General features: G+C 38.8%; 1 protein-coding gene and 1 pseudogene across 1 annotated transcript; one reads left to right on the top strand and one right to left on the bottom strand.

Moving 5' to 3' along the window:
- Nucleotides 1–1,171: 1,171 nt before the first annotated feature.
- Nucleotides 1,172–1,744, top strand: DUSP21 (dual specificity phosphatase 21). Its single transcript, XM_036271606.1, has one exon. The coding sequence runs from the start codon at nucleotides 1,172–1,174 to the stop codon at nucleotides 1,742–1,744; it is 573 nt and encodes a 190-aa protein (XP_036127499.1).
- Nucleotides 1,745–14,952: 13,208 nt separating this feature from the next.
- On the bottom strand, nucleotides 14,953–15,768 carry LOC118635454 (annotated as a pseudogene).
- Between the last annotated feature and the right edge of the window lie 6,528 nt (nucleotides 15,769–22,296).

Raw genomic sequence — 22,296 nt, 5'->3', positions numbered from 1 at the left:
AAAAAAATTTTGTTAATCCTCACCTTTGAGGATATTTTTTCCATTGATTTTTCAGGGAGATTGTAAGGGAGGGAGGGAAAGAGGGGGAGAGAGATAAACATTGAGGTGAGAGTGACATGCACCTGGACCAGGCAGGGATTGAACCTGCAACCCATACCTGGAATCAAATCTGCAATCCTTTGGTCCGCAGGCTGATGCTCTAACCACTGGCCAGGGCTGTTCCAGATTTTTTAACATTACTGGGAGAAACCATAAGTGGTGGTCAGAATGACTTGTAGTTTACAAAGCATGTGGGAATTTTTTTTTCAGGAAAGTAGACAAGATAATTTGAGCTTTTGATTCAGGTAATAAAGTAGAATCAAGTGATAAATAATTTGGGCCATATGTACAAATGGACTGTGACACAGCTAAATTAGTCACAACTGTCCAGCACAGGCCAACTTCACCATAGCTAAAGGGCTATATATACCAGTTAGCAATGTTCCCTTAAAACCAGTCCTGATGTGTTTGTAAGCAAGAGCATAATTCTACAGCTACAGTCAACTAAGATGTATCAGGTCAGCCCTCCAAGCCCAGCCAAACCCATATCTTACTGCAAGTTTATAGAGATTAGCATATCACATGAGCCAAATGCTGTTTCCCAACTTAAAATATGATACTACTACCTTATAGAAAAGGCTTAAGCCCTGTTCTGCAACACCAATAAAATAGAAGTATTTATAGATAGTGTGTTCATTGTGGTCCAATAACTGAAACATAAAATAGATATCTGGTAAAAGAATATTTTAAAATGTCAAGACATATAAGAATTAGGACTTGGATATTGAATGTCAACTGTAGCTGAAATATAAAAAATAAAAAAATTTAAAAATGAATTAGGGCTTGGAAAATAAATGACTAAGAAGAAAGATAAGAAAATATCTGGGATTTATCTGAAGACCTGGCTGGGAGGCCAAGTCCTCCCTGTGGCAAGCTGCCATTGCCATGGAAACCAGTGGGCTAGGTAGGAGGGGATTGTGACGCTGGGGGGCAGGGAGGGGTGATGACCAGTGGCTTGTCTACTCTCCCTCAGACCCCTGCCAGAGGCTTTGCAGCACTGCAACTTCCTTAACACAGCAGTGGGAGTGGTGCCCTGAAACAAGCCCAGAGAGACTGCTGCCCTGCCGCCTTGATGACAACACCACCATATCCCTTCCTGGGTGAGGCTGTGCCACAGCCCTCATGGGTCTATGGCCTCTCTCAGATAACCAGCAGCCTTTATATAAGTAATGCTGTGGCGGCTAACAACAGATTCTTGTTGTCCAGCAATCATATCACTACTGTCATCAATGTTTCAGTGGAAGTAATCAACACATTTTTTGAGGACATCCAATACCTAAAGGTACCGGTGACCGACTCTCCCAGCGCACGCATCTACGATTTTTTCGACCCCATAGCTGATCACATCCACAGAGTGGAAATGAAGCAGGGCCGCACGCTGGTGCACTGCGCCGCTGGCGTGAGCCGCTCCGCTGCTGTCTGCATGGCCTTCCTCATGAAGTACCACACTGTGTCACTGCTGGAAGCCCACACATGGACCAAGTCATGCCGCTCCATCATCCGACCCAACAACGGTTTCTGGGAACAGCTTATTGAGTATGAATTCAAGCTGTTTTCCAAAAACACTGTACAGATGATCAGTTCTCCCATGGGTATGATCCCAGACATTTACCAGAAGGAGTTACGTTTGATGATGTCAATGTGAGCCGGCCTGGCCAGCCCTTCACTCCTGCTGTTGATCCTACACCAACATTGAACGTGATAGCTGAACTTTGATCGGTAAAGAAAACCCAATGCCTTTTAGAAGGACAAGCAAAAAAGGAGGGCTGATGAAGGTTTTAGCTTAGCGAGCCTTGTCTCTAAAGAATAAAATCCATTCGATGTAAGTTGGTGACAATATTTCTTACCCTGTGTGCCACTGGTCATGGCTGCTGGAGCCTGGCCAGAGAGGAGGGTGGGGAAGGTGGTGCCCAGCTCAAATGGACCTGCATCTGGGCCCTGCCTAAGTGCCTGATGCTGACTAACCCAGGAGTGACCCCCTCCCACCTCTCCCCAGAATCCTGCCTGGTTCTTCCATCCCAAAGCCACAGCCTTAGACATCATGGCACTCCTTGCATGATATAAGTACCAACCTACTGGATAAGTAGCCTTCATGGGGTGCTCTGGAAACCTTGGGGGCATTGGGGGAGTTTCAGGCCACCCCTATCCTTACCTTCAACCACAGTGGCCCAACTCTGGTTTTCTAGACCAGATTTACATATAAAATAGTTTTCAAAGAAACCATTCCACTATATGAAGTTTAAAAACATTTTTTTCAAGTGTTGTACTAGATGCCAAAGCTTCGAGGTACCCTTGGCAACTCCAACCAGCCTTTGTGAAAAGGGTCATTGATCCCCTTCTCCAGGGCAAGTGCTAAGAGAACAGGCCTGACACCAGGCCTCAGGAGTTTCTCTTATGGATCTTGACTTAGAAGGCTGGAGCTGCTGGCTAGGACACAGTCCTGTCATCTCTGATACCTCTTCCCATTGTGAGCTGGGGGCTCTCAGAGCCTCTGTTTCCCCACCTGTCAAAGCAGTGACAGCCCATCTCTCACAGGGTGGCTGTGAGGTTTAGATTTCTTAGCATAAGACCTAGCACATGAATGGTTCCATGCTTGGAGTAAAGGGCAGCTCTTGTTCTTAGTGATACTCATTGGCCCTGCAGGGTGGGGGTCAGTACATTCATTCTCACAATGACATTTTCCCCATCTGTGCACAGCTCTTTGTTATCTACAAAGTGCTGTTCCAAAAACTCATCCTGTCTATAAAAATAAATGGTTTAAGTTTCCTTAGGATTTTACCTCAGAGGAAGCCTAGATTTAGAGCCTTTTCAGAGTTCTCATTGTGTCACTGTGTTTAATATACATTCAAGCAAGAAGCAAGAAGTACAATTCCAGCCACTGCCCCTCCAACCACCATCACCAAAGGCCTTGATTAGAATCACTGACCATTAGGAACCAGTGACCCAGGATCCACAAGGATCCATGGAAAAACTTGCCAAAGGGACAAATGAATGGTCCCCAAAAGTAGGCCCTGGAATACAGAATTCTTTTTCTTTTTTTAATTTTTTTTTCTTTCTTGATTTTAGAGAGAGAGAAAGGGAAAAGGAGAGAGAGATAGAAACATCGATGAGAGAGAACATTAATTGACCACCTCCTTCATGCTCCTCTACTGGGTATTGGGCCCACAATCTGGGCATGTGCCCTGACCAGGAATCAAACCAGCAATCTCTTGGTGCATGGGTCGATGCTCAACCACTGAACCACACCAGCTGGGCAGAATACAGAATTCTTTAAACTCTCTACAGACCTGGCTTGGGAGCAGCTATCCTAATCCAGAGGATTTTAGGCAATAAATACATGAGATAAAAGCACAACTACTTTAGTTAACATAGACCTGTGGGTCCAAAGCCCAGGGGAGTCTGAATGCCCTTTCTCTACAAGCCTACCCCCACCTACCCTTCCACAAAAGGAGAGCCCAAGGATGCATTTGGGGGTGGATGGAGTAGGACGCTACAAAAACCACTGCTCTAGATAGATCCCTCCTTTTACATATAGAAGAACAGTGTCGCAGAACACAGGGGCTAGTCTGGCAGAGCCCCCCAACAAAGCACCTTTTCTGGCAGAAATCCAGATGGAAAATCCTTCCTTCCCTCTTCCTAGTTGCTGGTGGTTGCTGGCAATCCTTGGTATTCCTTGGCTTCTAGATGCATCATTGTGATCACATGATCATCTTCCCTAGTGTGTCTTCACATCTGTTTCCCTCTGTGCATGTCTGTTCAAATCTTCCTCTTCTTATAAGGACACCAGTCATATTAGGGGTTTAGCATGACCTCATCTAAACTAATTACATCTGTAACAACCTTATTTCCTAATAAGGTCACATTCCGAGGTTCTGGGGGTTGAGACTTCATATTTTGGGGGGATACAGTTCAGTCCATAACAAGGTTGTTCCCAGTTTTTGTTAAGTACACATAAAGTGCTGTAACACAGAGAGACACAAACACACACAGAAGAAAAGGATCATGTCACCTGTGTGGGGGTTCAGAAAGAACTACCTCGAGATGGGCTTCTGTAGCATGCAGATTATTTTGTGCTAAAGATTTTAGTTTTAGGCTCAAAAGAAATGTCTGCCCCTCCCTTAACTGCCTAGAAGAACTTGAATTGGGGGCCTTTCCCATAATAAGAGATTATTAGAGATAACCTCTTTTAATCCACCTATATTACGGGGCAAACTTCTAATAACTAAACACCTTCTCTTTTTATCATTCCGCAATGACCCTTTGAAGCCCAAAAGGCACCTTTCCTCTTATCCCTAGGTCAGAGTGTCTTATATATCTATATTCTTTTTCTGTCTTTGAACCTCTTGTGCATATGAAGTCTTTGACTCTCTCATGTATGTGGGGTTTCCATACATATGTATGTATTAAATTTGGTTATTTTCTCTTGCTAATCTGTCTCATGTCTCTTTTATTATTAGACCAACCAAAGAACCTTGATGATAGAGGAAAGTCCTCCCTACCTCCACCCCCCGTCATACCTGGGAAAAAAAGAATTGTAGCTGTTTAAAAGTAGAATATGAGTTACAATGAAAAATAATAATAACCACCATTTATTAGGAAGCTACAGTATCAGGCATTTTACAGTTTCTCTAGCCCTTACAGCAGTCCTTCAAGGTAGTTATTACCCACATCATACTAATGAGAAAACAAGGTTCCAAGAGGTTAAAAAATTTGCACTCAGCCTAAGAGTGAAGGGATGACAAAAAGACTGGGCTCTGTTTTCATGCATTTCTTTTTAGACAAATATATGTAAGCAGATTGGAAAAAAAAAAAAAAGGAAAATTTTGAGTTCTATTCTTGATTGTCTAATAGTATACATACAAATCACCTAGGGAGATTTCATTATACAGAGACCTGGGCCTCACAATCACAGATTTAGGTCCAGTAGGTAATAGGTAAAGTCCAGGAAGTAACATTTTGAACAAGTATCTCGGATGACTCTTATGAAGACTAAGAAACATCAACCAAACAGTTGTTAATACTAGGTGTTCCATATCATCTCATCTTTGTCCTTCTTTTTTGAATTATCTATTTATGCCTGTAGACAGTTTTCTATCAGAGAGTAAATGTTTTTTTTTTCAGTTGTAAGAACTGAAATATAGAATAAGGATAGTCAACTTTTCTTGTGAAATATGTTGCATATATTTCCCGCAGTTTATCATGTGCCATTTGTTTATGGTGCTTGCTTGCAATTCAAAGGTTTAACTTTGTATTATTAAATCTATTAGTCTTTAACTGAATGGTTTTATTCTTCTAAATAATACTTTAAAGGTTTTCTCCATTGCATAATCATAAAAATGTTAACTATTATTTTCTCCTAATTTATGTGTTTTTTTTTTTTTTACTTTTAAACCTTTCCTCAACTTTTCAATTTGAAAATTTTCAAGCATCCAGAAAGCTGAAAGAATATATAGCACAATGGGTAGTTATATTGGCTCCACTTAGTTTAATCAATTATTAGCCTTTTGCCATATTAGCTTTCTCTTTCTATCAATGTAATATATTTTTTTCTGACCCATTTGAAAGTAAATTGCAAATATCATGACCACCTTTGAATATTGCAAATTGTATCACCTAAGAATAAAGATATTCTCAACATACAATATCATGATCAAATCTGAGTCAATTAATTAACAGTAATTCCCTCATTATTTAAAGTTTCCCACTTAAGCTATAAATGTCCTTTATAGCTATTTATTTTCTTTCCCAAACAGGATCTAATCAAGGTCACACACTATGTTTCATTCTTGTATTTCTTTTAATCTAGAACGATGCCTCTGCTCTTTTTTCTCCCTGACGTTGTCCTTTTGATGAGTCCAGAACAATTTTGTGGTATAATGTCCAGCATTATGGATTTGCCTAATTATTTCCTCATGCTATTGTTTTGCTTGTTCCTTTATCACCTGCATTATCTTTAAACTGGAGGTTGAGGTTTGAAAAGATTTGTGTTAAATATTTTTTGCTAGAATACTTCATAAGTGAAGTCACGTCACATTATATTAGGAGGCACAAATTTCTCTTTATTCTATTAGCAGTGATACTAAGTTTGATTACTTAGTTAAGCTAGTGACCACCAGATACTGACCTTTAAAACTTGTAAGTAATCTCCACATCCTAGCCAGCACTTGTTGTTTGTTGATTTATTGATGGCAGTCACTCTGGCAGGTGTGAGGTGATATCTTGGTGTGGTTTTAATTTGTATGTCTCTGATGACTAGTGATGTTGAGCATTTTTTCATATGACTAGTGCTGGCAAGGATGTGGAGAAAAGGGAATCCTTGTGCACTGTTGGTAGGAATGCAGACTGGTGTAGCCACTGTGGAAAACAGTATCCATATTGTTTCCTCAAAAATTAAAAATGGAACTGCCTTCTGACCCAGCAATCCCACTTCTGGGAATATATTCTAAGAAAACTGAAACACTAATTTGAAAAAATATATGCACCCATATGTTCACAGCAGCATTATTTACAATAGGCAAGATCTGGAAACAGCCCAAGTGTCCATCAGCAGATAATTGGATTAGACCGCTCTGGTACATTTATGCAGTGGAATATTATGTGGCTGTATTAAAGAAGGAAATCTTACCTTTTGTGATAGCGTGGATGGAGCTGGAGATTATTATGCTAAGTGAAATAAGCCAACCAGAGAAAGATAAATATCATATTATCTTACTTATATGTGGAATCTAATGAACAAAATGAATTGATGAACAAAATAGAACCAGAGGAGTGGATACATGGAACAGACTGATAGCTGTCATGGAGGGGCATACTACATGAAAGAAGGTGAAAGGATTAGTCAAAAACATATATACATAACACATATACACAGACAGCAGTGGGGTGATAGAGGAAAAGGGGGGTGGAGGGTAAAGGGGGTGAAAATAGGGACTGAAAGAGACTTTGCTTGGGGTGATGGGTACACGATGCAGTGTGCAGATGATGTTTTATTGAGTTGCACACTTGAAACCTATATGGTTTTGAAAACCAATGGCAACCTAATAAATTCAATTAAAATAAATAAATAAAATAAACTTCTAAGGCCCTGGCTGGTTTGGCTCAGCAGTTAGAGCATTGGCCTGCGGACCAGAGAGTCTTGGGTTTGGTTCCTGCTAAGGGCACATACCTCAGTTGCAGTTTGTCCCCAGCCCCGGTTGGGGTCATGTGGATGGTAACCACTCAATGTGTCTCTCTCACATCGATGTTTCTCTCTCTCTCTTCCTTCCTCTCTCCCTCCTTCTCTATCTGAAGATAAATGCAAAAATGTCCTTGGGTAAGGATTAAAATAAATAAATAAATTAATTAATTAATTAATAAAAACTTCTAAGTAATCTAAGAGATGATACTTTCCCACTATGTGACTATCCTCTTTCTTTCATCCAATGGAATTATTATTCATTAATGATCCTTGCCTCAATCAATTATTACCTTGCAGAATGTATAGCTCTTAAATGTATTCCAAACTATCTTTGGAATATGGTATAAGTTGGATTTATTTAATTTTTTAAATAATTTTGAATGTTTCAAAATCACCTTTTGGTTTGTTGCAATGTCTCTTTTCCTGTGCCAGTATCACATTCCTTAAAATTGGTCAGCTTCTTTTAGCTGTAACATTTGGTAGAGCAATGACATCCCCACTACACACCTCCAACCCTGCCCCCCAAATTATGCTTCTTTTCCAGAACCTTTGTTGTTTGTTATTAGAGTCTTTCTTTTTCCCTTCTGAATGAACCATTTTAACCGTTATCACAGGTTAAAACTATTTTTAATAGTTTTTTTTTTTAAATCTTTACCCAAGGATATGTTGTTATTGATTTTTAGAGAAAGAGAGAGAGAAACATTAGTGTGAGAGAAACATCGATTGGTTGCTTCCTGTACATGCCCTGACCAGGGATCGAATCTGCAACCGAAGTATATGTTCTGACCAGGAATCAAACCCAAAACCTTTTGGTGTATGACACAACACTCCAATCAACTGAGCCACCCAGCCAGTGCAGTCATCACAGGATTTTTTAAAATCCTCATTAGGATTTTGACTGAAATTACTATTTTCTTGTGTACTAGTCAAGGTTAAACCCGAAAAACAAAAACCACAATAGTTATTTTATCAGAGTAAATCTAATATAAAGAGCTGTTTAACCAGGTATTAGAGAACTGAAAAAGTAAAATACATACTATATATGTTTATATAAATACATATACACTTAAATAAAAGATCTACCCAGAATGTCTGAAACTTGATCAGGAATGTATTAACTATATTTCTGGAGTTTGTGGATCTTAATTCCAAAGGCCCATATTAGAAAATTGTAATTTTCTTACTAAAACACACACACACACACACACACACTCAATTCTTTACAATTCAAATTTTAAAACAGTTTTTGCCTGCTAAAACATTTAGCATTCAATCTGTTATGTTATCATCTGTGACACCATATGATTATCTATTCTGATTTACACTGTTGAGGTATAGAGGTAATTATACAATACAAGGGTACATTTACCTGGGGGTACTTGAGAACCCATCTCCAGCTACCTCAGTGTTTTCTTTCCATACACTTTCATTATTCCTCTATTAATGAAATATATGCAGGTGGGGAGGTGACCTCTGAATCACCTTGAGGGAACTGCCTGATAAGGGAAAGGAGGCAGTGAAAATATGAATTTTACAACCTTTTGGTGCTTGGGCCAGCAGACTCTCTGCCAGGTCCTCTCCATCTGGAGAGATGGATCAAGGTCTCAGTCACATAGTTGTGTTCAGAAAGCTTATTTAACAAGACTTTTTGAAATGAGGCGCAATAGTGTAAGAATCTGGACTTATGATTGGTCTCTTTCTTCACTAGTTTCTGTGGTGAAGGAATAAAAAAATGAGCATGGGACTTGACCAAGTTAGAAGGCCTCTGTGATAAATTTGATTGTACTCTAGAGGCTCCTGTTTACGCAGGACTGGGTCTTATTCTGAGGACAGTAAGAGTTTGCATTCATAGCACTATTTACAATAGCCAAGATCTGGAAACAGCCCAAGTGTCCATCAGTAGACGAATGGATAAAAAAGCTGTGGTACATATACACAATGGAGTACTATGCAGCGGTAAGAAAGAAAGATCTCTTTTCCTTTGAGACGACATGGAGGGACCTGGAAAGTATTATCCTAAGTGAAAGAAGCCAAGCAGAAAAAGACAAATACCACATGATCTCACTTATATACGGAATATAATGAACATAACAGTCTGAGGAATATAGTAGACCCAGAAACATGGAAGTAGGGCACAGACTGACATCCCTCAGAAGAGGGGGTGGGGGGTTGGGGGGTGGGAAGAGATAAACCACAGAACTTATATGCATGTATGCATGACCAATGGACATGGACAACTAAGCCGGGGACGGGGCAGAGGTGGGGTGGGGTGGGGGGTGCCAATGGGGTAAAAAGGTAAAATATCTGTAACAAAAAAATAAATAAATAAATCATTAAAATAAATAAATAAATAAATAAAAATGGGCAGAGGACCTAAAGAGACACCTCTCCAAACAGGACATACAAATGCCCAAGAGACATATGAAAAAATGCTCAACATCATTCATCATCAGAGAGATGCAAATTAAAACAACTATGAGGTATCACCTCACACCTGCCAGTATGGCTGCCATCAGCGAATCATCAAACAACAAGTGCTAGTGAGAGTATGGAGAAAAGGGGACTCTAGTACACTGCTGGTGGGAATGCAGACTGGTGCAGCCACTATGGAAAACAATATGGTGTTTCCTCAAAAAATTAACAATTGAACTGCCATTTGATCCAGTGATTCCACTTCTAGGACTATATCCTAAGAAGCCTGAAACACCATCAGAAAGAATATATGTACTCCTATGTTCAGAGCAGCACCATTTTCAATTGCTAAGATCTGGAAACACTCAATAGATGAGTGGATAAAAAAGCTGTGGTACATATACACAATGGAGTACTATGCAGCTGTAAGAAAGAAAGATCTCTTATCCTTTGAGATAACATGGAGAGACCTGGAAAGTATTATCCTAAGTGAAATAAGCCAAGCAGAAAAAGACAAATACCACATGATCTCACTTTTTTTGTGGAATATAATGAACATAACAGTCTGAGGAATAGGATAGACCCAGAAACATGGAAGTCGGGTACAGACTGACAACCCTCAGAAGAGGGGGTGGTGGGGGGAGGGAAAAGATAAACCACAGAACGTATATGCATGTATGCATAACCAATGGACATGGACCATGGACAACAAAGCCAGGGACCAGGGGAGGGGGGGGAGATGGGGAGGAGGGTGTCAATGGGGTAAAAAAGGAGAAACATCTGTAACAAAAATAAAATTAAAACAAAAAAAGCAGTGGTACGTATACACAATGGACTACTATGTAGCTTTAAGAAAAAAACGATCTTTTACCCTTTGAGACAACATGGAAGGACATGGAAAGTATTATCCTAAGTGAAACAAGCCAATCAGAGAAAGACAAATATCACATGATCTCACTTATTTGTGGAATATAATGAACAAAACAAGCTGATGAACAAAATAGACCCAGAGACATAGACGTAGGGGTACAGGCTGACAAACCTCAGAAAAAGGGGATGAGGGGTAGGGAAGAGATGAAACACAGGACTTATATGCATGTATGCATAACCATGGACATAGACGACAATACTGGGGTCGGAAGGGTGGGGCGGGATCAGGAGGAGGGTGTCAATGGGGAAAAAGGAGAAACATCTGTAACAAAAATAAATTAATAAAAAAAATTTTTTTAAGTAAAAAAAAAAAAGAGTTTGCATTCATTTCTAGCTTTATTACACTATGGTTAAAAAATGTGGCCTGTATAATACTTGCTTTACAGAATTGAGATAGTCTTATTAGTTATCTGTTGAACAGTGAAATATACATTCTCTCTTGGTAGGATGTTACATTTTTATATATGTTTTTCATATTTTACTATGTAAACATGTTTACTGTTTAGCCTTAGCCAGGTAGTTCAGTTGATTGGAGCATCCTCCCCACACGCCAAGGTTGCAGGTTAGATGCCTGGTCAGGGCACAAACATGAATCAAACAATGAATGCATGAACGAGTGAAACAAGTCAACATTTCTCTTGCTCTCTCCCTCCCTCTCTCTCTCTCCCCCTTCCCTACTCTCTCTCTAAAATCAATTTTAAAAATGTTTACTGTTTAACTAGGTAATGTAATTGTGACTCAGCATTCAAATGGTACATAAGGGTATACAGCATATAGAGAAAAGTCTCCTCACCTCTGTCCTAGTGCCAATCAGTTGCCTTCCCCAAAAGCAACCAATATTATTAGTTTCTCCTGTATCCTTCTAAGATATTACTTTATGCATCTACAAGAAATTACATATACATCTTTCCTCATTTTTCAACAAGTAGAAGCACACTTTACATACTGTTCTCTACCTTGTTTCTTTCTTTTTGTTTAATAATATGTTATAGATCACGCAAAGTCAGTAAAAGAGTACATCCCCATTCTTTTTGACAACTCCATAGTATTCCATTGTGTGGAAGTATTATAATTCATTTAACCTGCCCCTTATTGGTGGACATGTAGGTTGTTGACAGAATGTTGCTATTACAAATAATACTGCAGTAAATAAACTTATAATTATGTTTATGTACATAAATTACTTTATTTGTGTGCAAATATATCCATAGGGTATTATTAGAAACAGAAATAGTGGGTCTGTGTTCAGGAAAACCTAGTTGTTCACCTGTGTGTCTCCTTTGCTACTCACACAAGTACCACATTCACATAGAACACTTTACTTCTGATACTTCTGGTCATGAAATGTGAGGTTTCCCCCCCTCCCCCACCAAGCAATTCTCTGTGACACCAGCCGGGTGTCCCACAATTTAACTCAGTTATGACACTATTTGCCTGGAGACAATGTCAGATTCCACAGATTAAGGGCTCAGTCCCACAAGATTCCTCCCACCCCACTTCAGGTGCCAGTTGTCAGCAGTAAATCCCCAGGTTACCAACAAAAGCTGTGGCTACAAAATGAAGGTTCCCACGACTCCCACCTCAGGTTTAATTAATTTGCTAGCAGCTCAAAGAACTCAGGGAAACACATTTACCAGTTTATTAAAGGATATGATAAAAGACACAGATGAACAGCTAGGTGAAGAGATACATAGGGTGAGGTCTGAAAGGGTCCTGAGTTCAGGAGCTTCTGCCCCCATGGAGTTGGGGTGTGTCACTCTCCTGGTGTGGATGTGTTCACCCTGAATCCCTTGGGATTTCATGGAGGCTTCTTCAAGTACACATGATAAATTATTAACTCCATTTTCATCCAATCTTTCCTCTCTAGAGAAGTGGGGGATGAGGATGGACTGAAAATTCCAAGTTTCTAATCATGACTTGATCTTTCTGGTGACCAGCCCCATCAAGGAGCCGTCCAGGATCCACCCAGAGTCACCTTGGTAGAACAAATGATGCCCCTACTGTTTGTATCGCTTAGGAATTTACAAAGGTTTCATGAATCCTGTGCCAGGGGTGGGGGTCAAAGACAAATATAAGAACAAGAGATGTTTCCAGTACTCTTGTCACTTAGGGAATTACAAGGGTTTCAGGAGCTCTGTGCCAGTAACCAGGGGCAGAGACCAATACACATATTTTCTATTATCTCACAGTGTCCAATTTCATAATTTAAAAATTTTATAAGCATTGCCAGATGAATTCCTACAGATACTATCAACACCTAGCAGCAATGTATGAAAGTGCTTGTTTCCCCACTTATGTATCATTGCCATTCCAACCAATGGAAAATGGTATCTCATTTTAATTTTAATTTGCATGTCTCTTATTATGACTAAATTCTAGTATCTTTTCATTCTTTTAAAACCCATTTGTATTTTTCTTTCTATGAAATGGCTGCTCATGTCAATTTTTATTAGATTGCTAGTTTTTTCTTAATGATTTGTAAAACCTCTGTTAGAGAAATGAGACATTTGTCTGTGATTAGAATTTCAAATATTTTCTTCAGTTTTTCATTTGTCTTTGCCTAAAATAGATTGGCCAGGAAGAGATTATTTTTATTTACTCAAATTTATTTTTTTATGGCTTTTGGGTTCTGTGTCATTCTCAGAAAGGCTTTCCACACTCTAAGATTATACTAAAAATGTCTCCCATAGCTCTTCAAGTACTTTTGTTGTTAATCCTCACCTGAGGATATTTTTCCTTTGATTTTTAGATAGAGTGGAAGGGAGAGGAAGGAGAGAGAGGGAGAGAGAGAGAGAGAGAGAGAGAGAGAGAGAGAGAGAGAGAGAGAGAGACATTGATGTGAGAGAGACACATTGATTGGTTGCCTTCTGCACAACCCCGACTGAGGCTAAGATTAAACCTGCAACCCAGATACATGCTCTTGACCGGAATCAAACCCAAGATCCTTTGGAACCCAAGACCCTTCGGTCCATGGGCCGATACTCTAACCACTTAGCAAAACTGGCCAGGGTAACTTCAAGTACTTTTATAATTTCAATGTGAACATTTAAATAATTGATCCATCTGTAATATATCCTAGTGTGAAGTATGGATCCACCATTACTTTTACTTTTTTTTCAGATTGCTACCACCATTTTCATCTTTTTATATAATTTTAAGATAGAATGTTATATTCACATATAGTTTCTACATAATCCAAAATCCATTATACATATTCTCAGTAGTATTTATATTCCTAATATTCATATTTTTTGGTCTGCTTGATATGCTGAAGACTACAAAGTATGTTGGTCTTATATTTCTATTGTCTTCCTGTCCTCTTCTCCCCATATTTCTGTGATGGTTACTTTTATATGTTAACTTGGCTAGGCTATGTTGTCCACTTGTTTGGTCAAACACTAGTCTAGATGTTGCTGTGAAGATATTAATGGATATGATTAACATTTACTCTCTGTCTACTTCAAGTAAAGCAGTTTACCCTCTATATGTGAGTGGGCCTCCTCCAATCAGTTGAAGGCCTTAGAGAAAAGACTGAGGTAAGAAGAAGCAATTTGCCTCAGGACTGCAACATCAACTCTTATTTGAGTTTCTAGCCTGTTGGGCCCACCCTACAGATCTACAGATCTCAGACTTGCCAGCCCCCACAATGATGTAAAGCAATACCTTAAAGTAAATCTCTCTCTCTAAATATGTATGTATGTATATATGTGTGTATACACACACACATACACTTATGTATATATATTATATGCTATTGGTTTTGTTTTTCTGTAGAACCCTGATTAATACAATTTCTAATAATTGTATTCATATATTTTGATGGTATGATAGAATATAAAACGAACTATCTTTGCCTGATTAATGCTTTTTGTTTTGTTTCTCTAATATTGCCAACTCCTCCCCCTCCTTCTTTGGGGGGGTCTGCATTTGTCTAATATGTCTTTGTCTATTTTTTTTACTTTGTAATATCTTGTCATTTTTTAATGTAACTATATTATACTTAAATTTATTTTACTCAACCAAGTCTTTTAGTAGGGGATTTACATTTTTAAATTCTGAAATCTTTGGTTTTATGCTATTTTGTTCTGTGACATTTATTAACATTTCTCTGCCATTTTCTTTGTTTTCAGTTTGGTTTTATCTTCCCCATTATTTTAGAAAATATTTTATTCTATTAGATGAAAGGAGCTACCTTGAGGAAGGAGAAACGTGTACTTTTTTCTACACCTATATCTTGAATGAATACAGTAAACATATTACCTGGTATGGACCTTTAAGTTTTTCAAAAGCTTTCTTTAAATTACTTTAAAAAAAATGAAAATAACAGGCTTTATTCAATTTATTTTCCTTATATAAAATTTGGTGGTGGCCACAGCTGGAGCCTGGGTCCTCTGCACAGAAATTCTGGTATGGGTCTTTACAAGATGGTCAGTGAATTCCTGATAGGGAGACTTGGTGAACACAGTCTCTTTCCAGAGATCAGGAGTGAGAGAACTGTAGGTCTTAGAGATGGCATCAAACGTGGCCTTGGCAAAGTCACCCAGGGTGGCAGTGTAGCCCCTGGCCGAGGTGTAGCAATCATCGATGCCAGCCATCATCAGCAACTTTGTGGGTACAGGGGCTGAGACTATGCTAGTGCCCCTGGGGGTGGAAATGAGGTGCACCAGTACAGAGCCACAGCAGCCAGTCACCTTGCAAGGGATAGTATGGGGCTTGCCAATCTTGTTCCTCCAGTAGCCTTGCGGCACAGGGACAATAGAGAGCTTGGCTAGGTTGATAGCCCCAGGATGGCAGTGGCTACTTCCTTCAAGCACTTAACACCCAGATCAACATGTCCATTGTAGTCCCCGATGGCGACAAATGCCTTGAACCGGGTCCTCTGGCCAGTATAGGCATAATCTTCAAAACCTTATCCTTGAGGGATGCCACCAAGAAAAAGTCAATGATCTCAGATTTCTTGATGGGCAAGGAGGAAAGATAGATCTCCTCCAGGGACTTGATCTTCATGTCCTTCACCAGTCGTCCCAGTTTGGTGACGGAGATCCACACTCCTTGTCCTCCGCCTTGTCTCTGTGAGCAACACGAGCTCCGTGGTGGGGCCCAGACCATGGCCGTGATGTCAACCCAGATGCCACTGCCAAATCCTCCATGGAAGCCTCTGGGGCCTCCGGCTTCTCTGCAGCACTGGCATCGCCCACCGTTTGGTGTCTCCTCGGAAAAGAAGCTCTTTAACTTACGTTTATCTAATTAATGAGTAGCATGCTCTAAAAAATATTTTTTCTTTGTTGATTTTAGAGAGAGAGGAAGGGAGAGGGAGAGAGAGAGAGATAGAAACATCGATGATCAATTGGCCGCCTCCTGCATGCCCCCCACTGGGGATCAGGCTTAAAACCTGGGCATGTGCCCTGACCGGGAATCCAATCAGTGACCTCTTGGTGCATGGGTCAATGCTCAACCAGTGAGCCACACTGGCCAGTTGAATCATGCTTTTAAGTTACAGAATTTAGCACACTTTATCTTTACCTCATTCCTTAGTCTAACCCATGAAAATGTTAACTTGGGTTTTAGATTCAAATAGTTTTATTACCATTTTAAAAATTCAGTATCTAATTTGAGTAAAAAAATGAGATTCAGATTTAGTTTTATAATTAGATATGGTGTAATAATTTAGATGTACTTCTATTTTGGCTTCATACTGCTCCTTCCATGACTTTATTCTTAAGCTTTTTTTTTTTTAACTTCATCTCTTGGTTGGTAAAAAGATTGTAAATCAACTTTTTTTCAAGAAGGTGATATATTTCATTATTCCTTAAATAGCAAAGAGTGTTTTTCTGACATCTTTGCCCTGAAAGACAACTCAGATGTATATTATATTTTAGGGTTACAAATTTTTCTCTCTAAAATTCTATATATGAGAAGTCAGACAGATGGATGATTGTTTTTTATCTGGGAAATCTGAGTTCATATTTTTTGCCTGAACAATTATGGATACTTTAATATTGTAGCTTAGAACTTCTGCCATGATGTGTCTAGTTGTAGTTCCCTTTTTATTGTCTTTGCCTACAACGTAGTGAGGTCTTCAATCAACATACACTGTTCTTCAACAGAGGAAAATGTCTGTTTTATTTTATTTTTATTACATCTCTTTCATTTGCCTTTGTCCCCTTTTTTAGGAAGACAAATTATCCATATGTTGGTTCTTTATTTTCTTCACTTTTTCTCCACAGCTATCATCTTCTCTCTCATTGTTTCCATCTCTGCCTTTTTATCTCCATTTAATTTCTTAGCATCAGCTTTGTTCTTGACACTGAATTTAATTTTCTGCCAGATAAATTTTCCTTTTTACTGTCTCCAATGTGTAGTTTAATTTTGTTTCTGTTTTTTAAAACTACTTGCTCATTTTCCTTACCCTATCCATCTTTCTTTTAATCTCATCCCACTGGATTTATACCTCAGTATGTATCATTTCTTTATTCCTTTTTTTTTTTTTTTACAGAAGCTTTAAGGATGTAAACAGGTTTTTAAAATTTTTCTCCTGGACCCTGGGGAAGAATTCTTGTTTCCTCTGATTCTTCTGATTTTTCTCTTTCCCTAACTCTGGAAAACTGATTATTCTCCTTACCCTCAAATAAGACAAGATTTCTGTGGGCTCAATCTGTCTACAGGTGATTGAGTGAGTTACCCCTGAACCCACCATCTGTCTACAGAAGTAATGGCAGAATCTTCATCTTGAGTGTGTAGCTGTCTGACTTCACCTCATGAACCTCTTATTTACTAATGTGATATATAACACAATACAGTTTCCAGCCAGACTTCTCTCAGGGATGTTCAAGATGCTGGGCTTTCCTTAAAGTTTTGGGTAGGACCAGCTACATAATTTTCAGAAAAGTTACATGCAAAATGAGAACGTGGGGCCCCTTGTTCAAAAATTAAGAATTTCAAGATGGTGACAGCAGAGCATTAAACCAAGCATGAGGCCCTTCTTGTCACGGCAACTGCACCCATTACATTCCCATGAAGCCAGCTATGCTTATAAGGACTGCGCTCTTTAAATCTAAGTCTCCTCTCTTGTCCTTCAAATCTCTCTCCTATTTCATGCTCACTTATTTTATCTATCTGCCTAGAAAAATAGGAAATAGAGAGGCCTGGGGGATATGGTGTGGGGTTGGTGGTAGAGATCAGTATTTTGGTGAGTAGCATTCAAGGGTAGAGAGACTGCCCTCTCTTCTTGGTTTAGGTACCAATCTGTGGGTTGAGAGACAGATGGTGGGTCACCAGGGGGTATGGTGTGGCCCTTAAATAAGCAGCTTCCTACCTTTTTCAGTCAGTGTCTTTTAGGAAATAAAGCCAAGGTAAAATAAACCATGACTGGTATCTTCTTGATCCACCCATTTAGGACCATCTGCCTCATAATTAACATCAGTTTTCCCAGATCAAGACCTTAGGTTAACTGTCAGTTTTAGTCTTTGATATTGTGAAATCTTGCCTTTTTAATTTTTATTTTTGTATTTGAGGGGATTTTTGTGAGAAGTTAGGCCAGGATACCCATAGGGGCAAATAGCAATATATCAATTTGAACTGGAAGCCCCTATGGAACCAATTAGTTAGGCCAAGTGTTGGTAAATTTTTTCTGTATAGCACCAGATAGTAAATATTTTAGATTTTGCAGACCAGGAAGCAAAAGCAAAGATAATATGTAGGTATTTATATAACAAGAGAGAAAACAAATTTCCAAAATATTTTATTGATGAAGTTAAAAATCTAATAGCAATAATTGAGTACAACTTTTGGTAATACAGGTCTACTAATGAGAAGAATGGGATTCTTTGTTTTTGGAATACAGTTTGCTTAATTAGGGTTCAAAATTAGAATTCCCTATCATCAGATTAGTTTGCAAATGTTCACCTGTTAATGCTGATCTGTAATGGGATTTTATGTATTTCATTTTTAAAATGTCTTCCCATACAGATAGGCACTTCCAAACACTGACATCAATGTGAATATGATTTTAATTGAGCCTATTCGTTGCATGGAAGACATTTACAGAATTCTATTAGATTCTTCTCTTGATATTTGCCTTTTAGTATGTCATTACATTGCAGATTAATCACCTCCAATCGATGGTTAGGTAGAAACTCCTCAATTGCACAGTTAAATGAATTTTGAAATATTAAAATTTCCCTTGCACTTGCATTGAGGTCTGAAAAATGCTGCTTGGAAGTGTAGTTTGAGCTTGAAAAATATATCTGCTGCAAACTTGTATATGAATGGATAATTTGCTTCTTATTTTAACTTTTGAGAGCATGGAAGTGTATAAAGAGGATTGAGATTACTTATAATTAAAGCAATGTTAGTTGTCATCAAAATGGCTTTCTTTACTATCGTGTACAATTTGTCTGTAAGTGGCCCTGGCCAGTTTGGCTCAGCGGTTAGAGTGTCAGCCTGTGGTCCAGACAGACTCCGGTTTGGTCCCCGCTAAAGGCACGTACCTCGGTTGTAGTTTTTTCCCAGCCCTGGTTGGGTTGTGTGGGTGGCAACCACTCGATGTGTCCCTTTCACATCGATGTTTCTCTCTTTCTCTCTCCCTCCCACTCTATCTAAACAAAAAATGGAAAAATGTCCTCGGGTGAGGATAAAAAAAAGTTGTAAGTGTTATTTTACCTTGTTATTGATGTTATTCATTAAACAAGTTTCCTGCAGAAGCTAATTTCCAAAGCCATTCATAGTTTGATAACAGTGGTTGAATGCTGTTCTTCTCATTCAAAAATTTTGAATTTTGGAATTGAGCTCAAAAGAATTACAATATAACTTTGCCACTGCTAAAACATTGAACTGTGTGTGGTACAGCAAGTCAGTATATTCAGTTTCTACTTTTGATACACATTCACAGAACTGATGATGTTAATCCATGAGAGCAAATGAAGTTACTGTTGACATTACTGGTTCAATAACACACAAGTTCAAATATTACCACAAAGGAATTACTGATGAATAATACAATGAATAGCCATTGGATTTAAATACCTTACATTTCCACAGGCTTTGCAATTTGTTCAAGGTGTTTCTTCTACTTTATACATATTTTTACTACCATCAATTGTAACACATCTTAGCAGGTTCCACTTCATGTTGTAGCAAATTAGTGCTTTTTCAGCTTCTTTGAAAATATTTTTTCTTGTATTATTCCATGCAGACTATTCACATAGGTCTTCAGTCACTTCAACCAAGGCATTTAATCCTCAAATAAACAATTTAGTATTCTGTTAACTCATGAAGAGCCAAGGAAAACCACTCAGTTAATTGCCTTCTTAATGGACTCCTGATGTTGCTCCCAATATCCTCGACTCTTCAAATACTGTTCTAGCTGAAAGGCTAATAGTCTTAATTTCTCTGGACACATTACTGTTGCACTCAAACACAATTTAATGAAACATTGTTTGGCTAAGAAATGAGCTACTCAGAAAATTACTTTGATTGCAGTCTCATTTTCATTTTTGTGAAGAAATTCTGCTGTGATGAAATATTCTGTTTTAAATTCTTTAATTGTTCTCACTGTTGCTTTTCTGTCAGTTGGGAATATTGTGATGAGTGTAGTCTGATAATGTTAACATAGATTGTTTTCTTTTAGTAAAATCTGGTGTTATTACATAATAAATGCTTTGGTACCAAATTTGATGAAACAATCCACACTCCATTGTGCCTTAAAAGCATGACATTTGAGGTCCATTTTTCTCTTTTTTCTGTTTTGACATAATAGGGATATATTTGTAATAAAAAAAGTCATGGTGTTATATGCATGGGAGTTGAAATACTGCCAAGTTATAAGAGCATCACTGTGATTTGTAGGGCACTAAGCAGCCATGTGAAGTGATGAGAGCATCACATACATTCTCTGTTGCAACTATTTAACTTGTATTGTTTTGTGAAAGCAGCCATAGATAATACATAAATGAATGAGCATGACTGTATTCCAATAAAACTTTATTTATGGACATCAAAATTTGAATTTCATGTATGATGAAATGGTTGTACAAATATAGGTGGCAGGCTGGATTTAACCTGTAGGTTATGGTTTTCTTTTCTTTTTTTTTTTAGGTTATGGTTTTCTGATCCCTGGTCCAGCAAAAGGGCTAGAACAGCCAACTAGCCAGTATTTATTGAGCTTGGTACCAGCTGCTGATCCCAGGTGAAAGGAAACCTTCTGTTTAAAGCAGCGGCACTAACACCCATAGCAACCCTACAGTTATTATTTCCATGCCTAAAATCACTTTAACCATTGGTATGCTTCTTTAGTATGCCTTTCTAGACTCTTAATGGTACTGCCTAATTTTCCAATTTCAATTCCCAATCCTACCCTTATCCTTTTGGTCACAGCCATACTCAGCTTCTTGAATTTACCAGAATGCTCGTATTCTTAGGCTTCTGAGCTTTTATAGATATGTTGCGGCCTCTGCCTAGGACATACCCCGCCTCCCTATTCATCTTCCGGCTCCTACCAATCCATCTTCTGTTCTTTTTTTTTCTTTTTTTTTTTTTTATCCTCACCCGAGGATATTTTTTTGTTTTTTTGTTCAGATAGAGTGGGAGGGAGAGAGAGGAAGAGAGAGAGAAACATTGACGCGAAAGGGACACATCAAGTGGCTGCCACCCGCACAACCAACCAGGGCCGGGGACAAACTGCAACCGAGGTACATGACTTAGTGGGAAACAAACCCAGGACTCTCTGGTCCGCAGGCCGATGCTTAACCGCTGAGCCAAACTGGCCAGGGCCCATCTTCTATTCTTTAGGAGCTCTATCTGATCGCCCTAGCTGATAAAGAATTTATTTATACAACTCTCTGAGAGTTCAGGACAGGGACCATGTCAATTTGAGAAGTTTTAAGCCATTGTTTCTTCACATACTTTTTGGGCCCTGACCTATACTTCTCCTTTCCTTCTGGAACTCGGATAACACAAGTGTTAGATCTTTTGTTATACTCCCACAGATCCCTGAGACTCTGTTTATTTATTTTTTTTCAGTTTATTTTCTGTTGTTCGGATTGGGCAATTTCTATTGTTCTGTCTGGAAATTCACTGATTCTTTCCTCTATTCCCTCCATTCTGGTATTGAGCCCACACACTGAATTTTTAATTTGGGTTATTATAGTTTTCAGTTCTAAAATTTCCATTTGTTTCTTCTTTGTATCTTCGATTTTTTTCTGAAACTTCCTATTTCTCTGCTGAGACTTTCTAGATTTTCATTTGTTTCAAATGGGTTTATATTTGTCCACTGAAACATTTTTATAATGACTGCTTTAAAATCCTTGTCATATCCCTGGCCGGTTTGGCACAGCGGTTGGAGCATCGGCCTGTGGACCAGGGAGTCCTGGGTTCGGTTCTCTCTAGTGGTATGTACCAAAAATAAAATAAAATCCTTGTCATATAATTTGAACATCTGATTCATCTTAGTGTTTGCATCTGTTGACTGTCATTTTTCTTTTTCTTATATTTTTTTATCCTCACCCGAGTGGCACATTTTTGTTCAGAGTGGGAAGGAGGGAGAGGAAGAGAGAGAGAGAGAGAAAGAAACATTGATGTGAATGGCTGCCTCGAGTGGCTGCCTCCCGCACGACCCCAACCAGGGCCGGGAATGAACCACAACCAAAGTATGTGCCCTTGACCAGAATCGAACCCCTGAC

Source organism: Molossus molossus, unplaced genomic scaffold, assembly GCF_014108415.1.
Source record: "Molossus molossus isolate mMolMol1 unplaced genomic scaffold, mMolMol1.p scaffold_m16_p_2, whole genome shotgun sequence".
In the NCBI taxonomy this organism is placed as follows: Eukaryota; Metazoa; Chordata; class Mammalia; order Chiroptera; family Molossidae; genus Molossus; species Molossus molossus.
The sequence above is the reverse complement of the archived record's forward strand: the minus strand, read 5'-3'. Positions and strand labels throughout refer to the sequence as shown.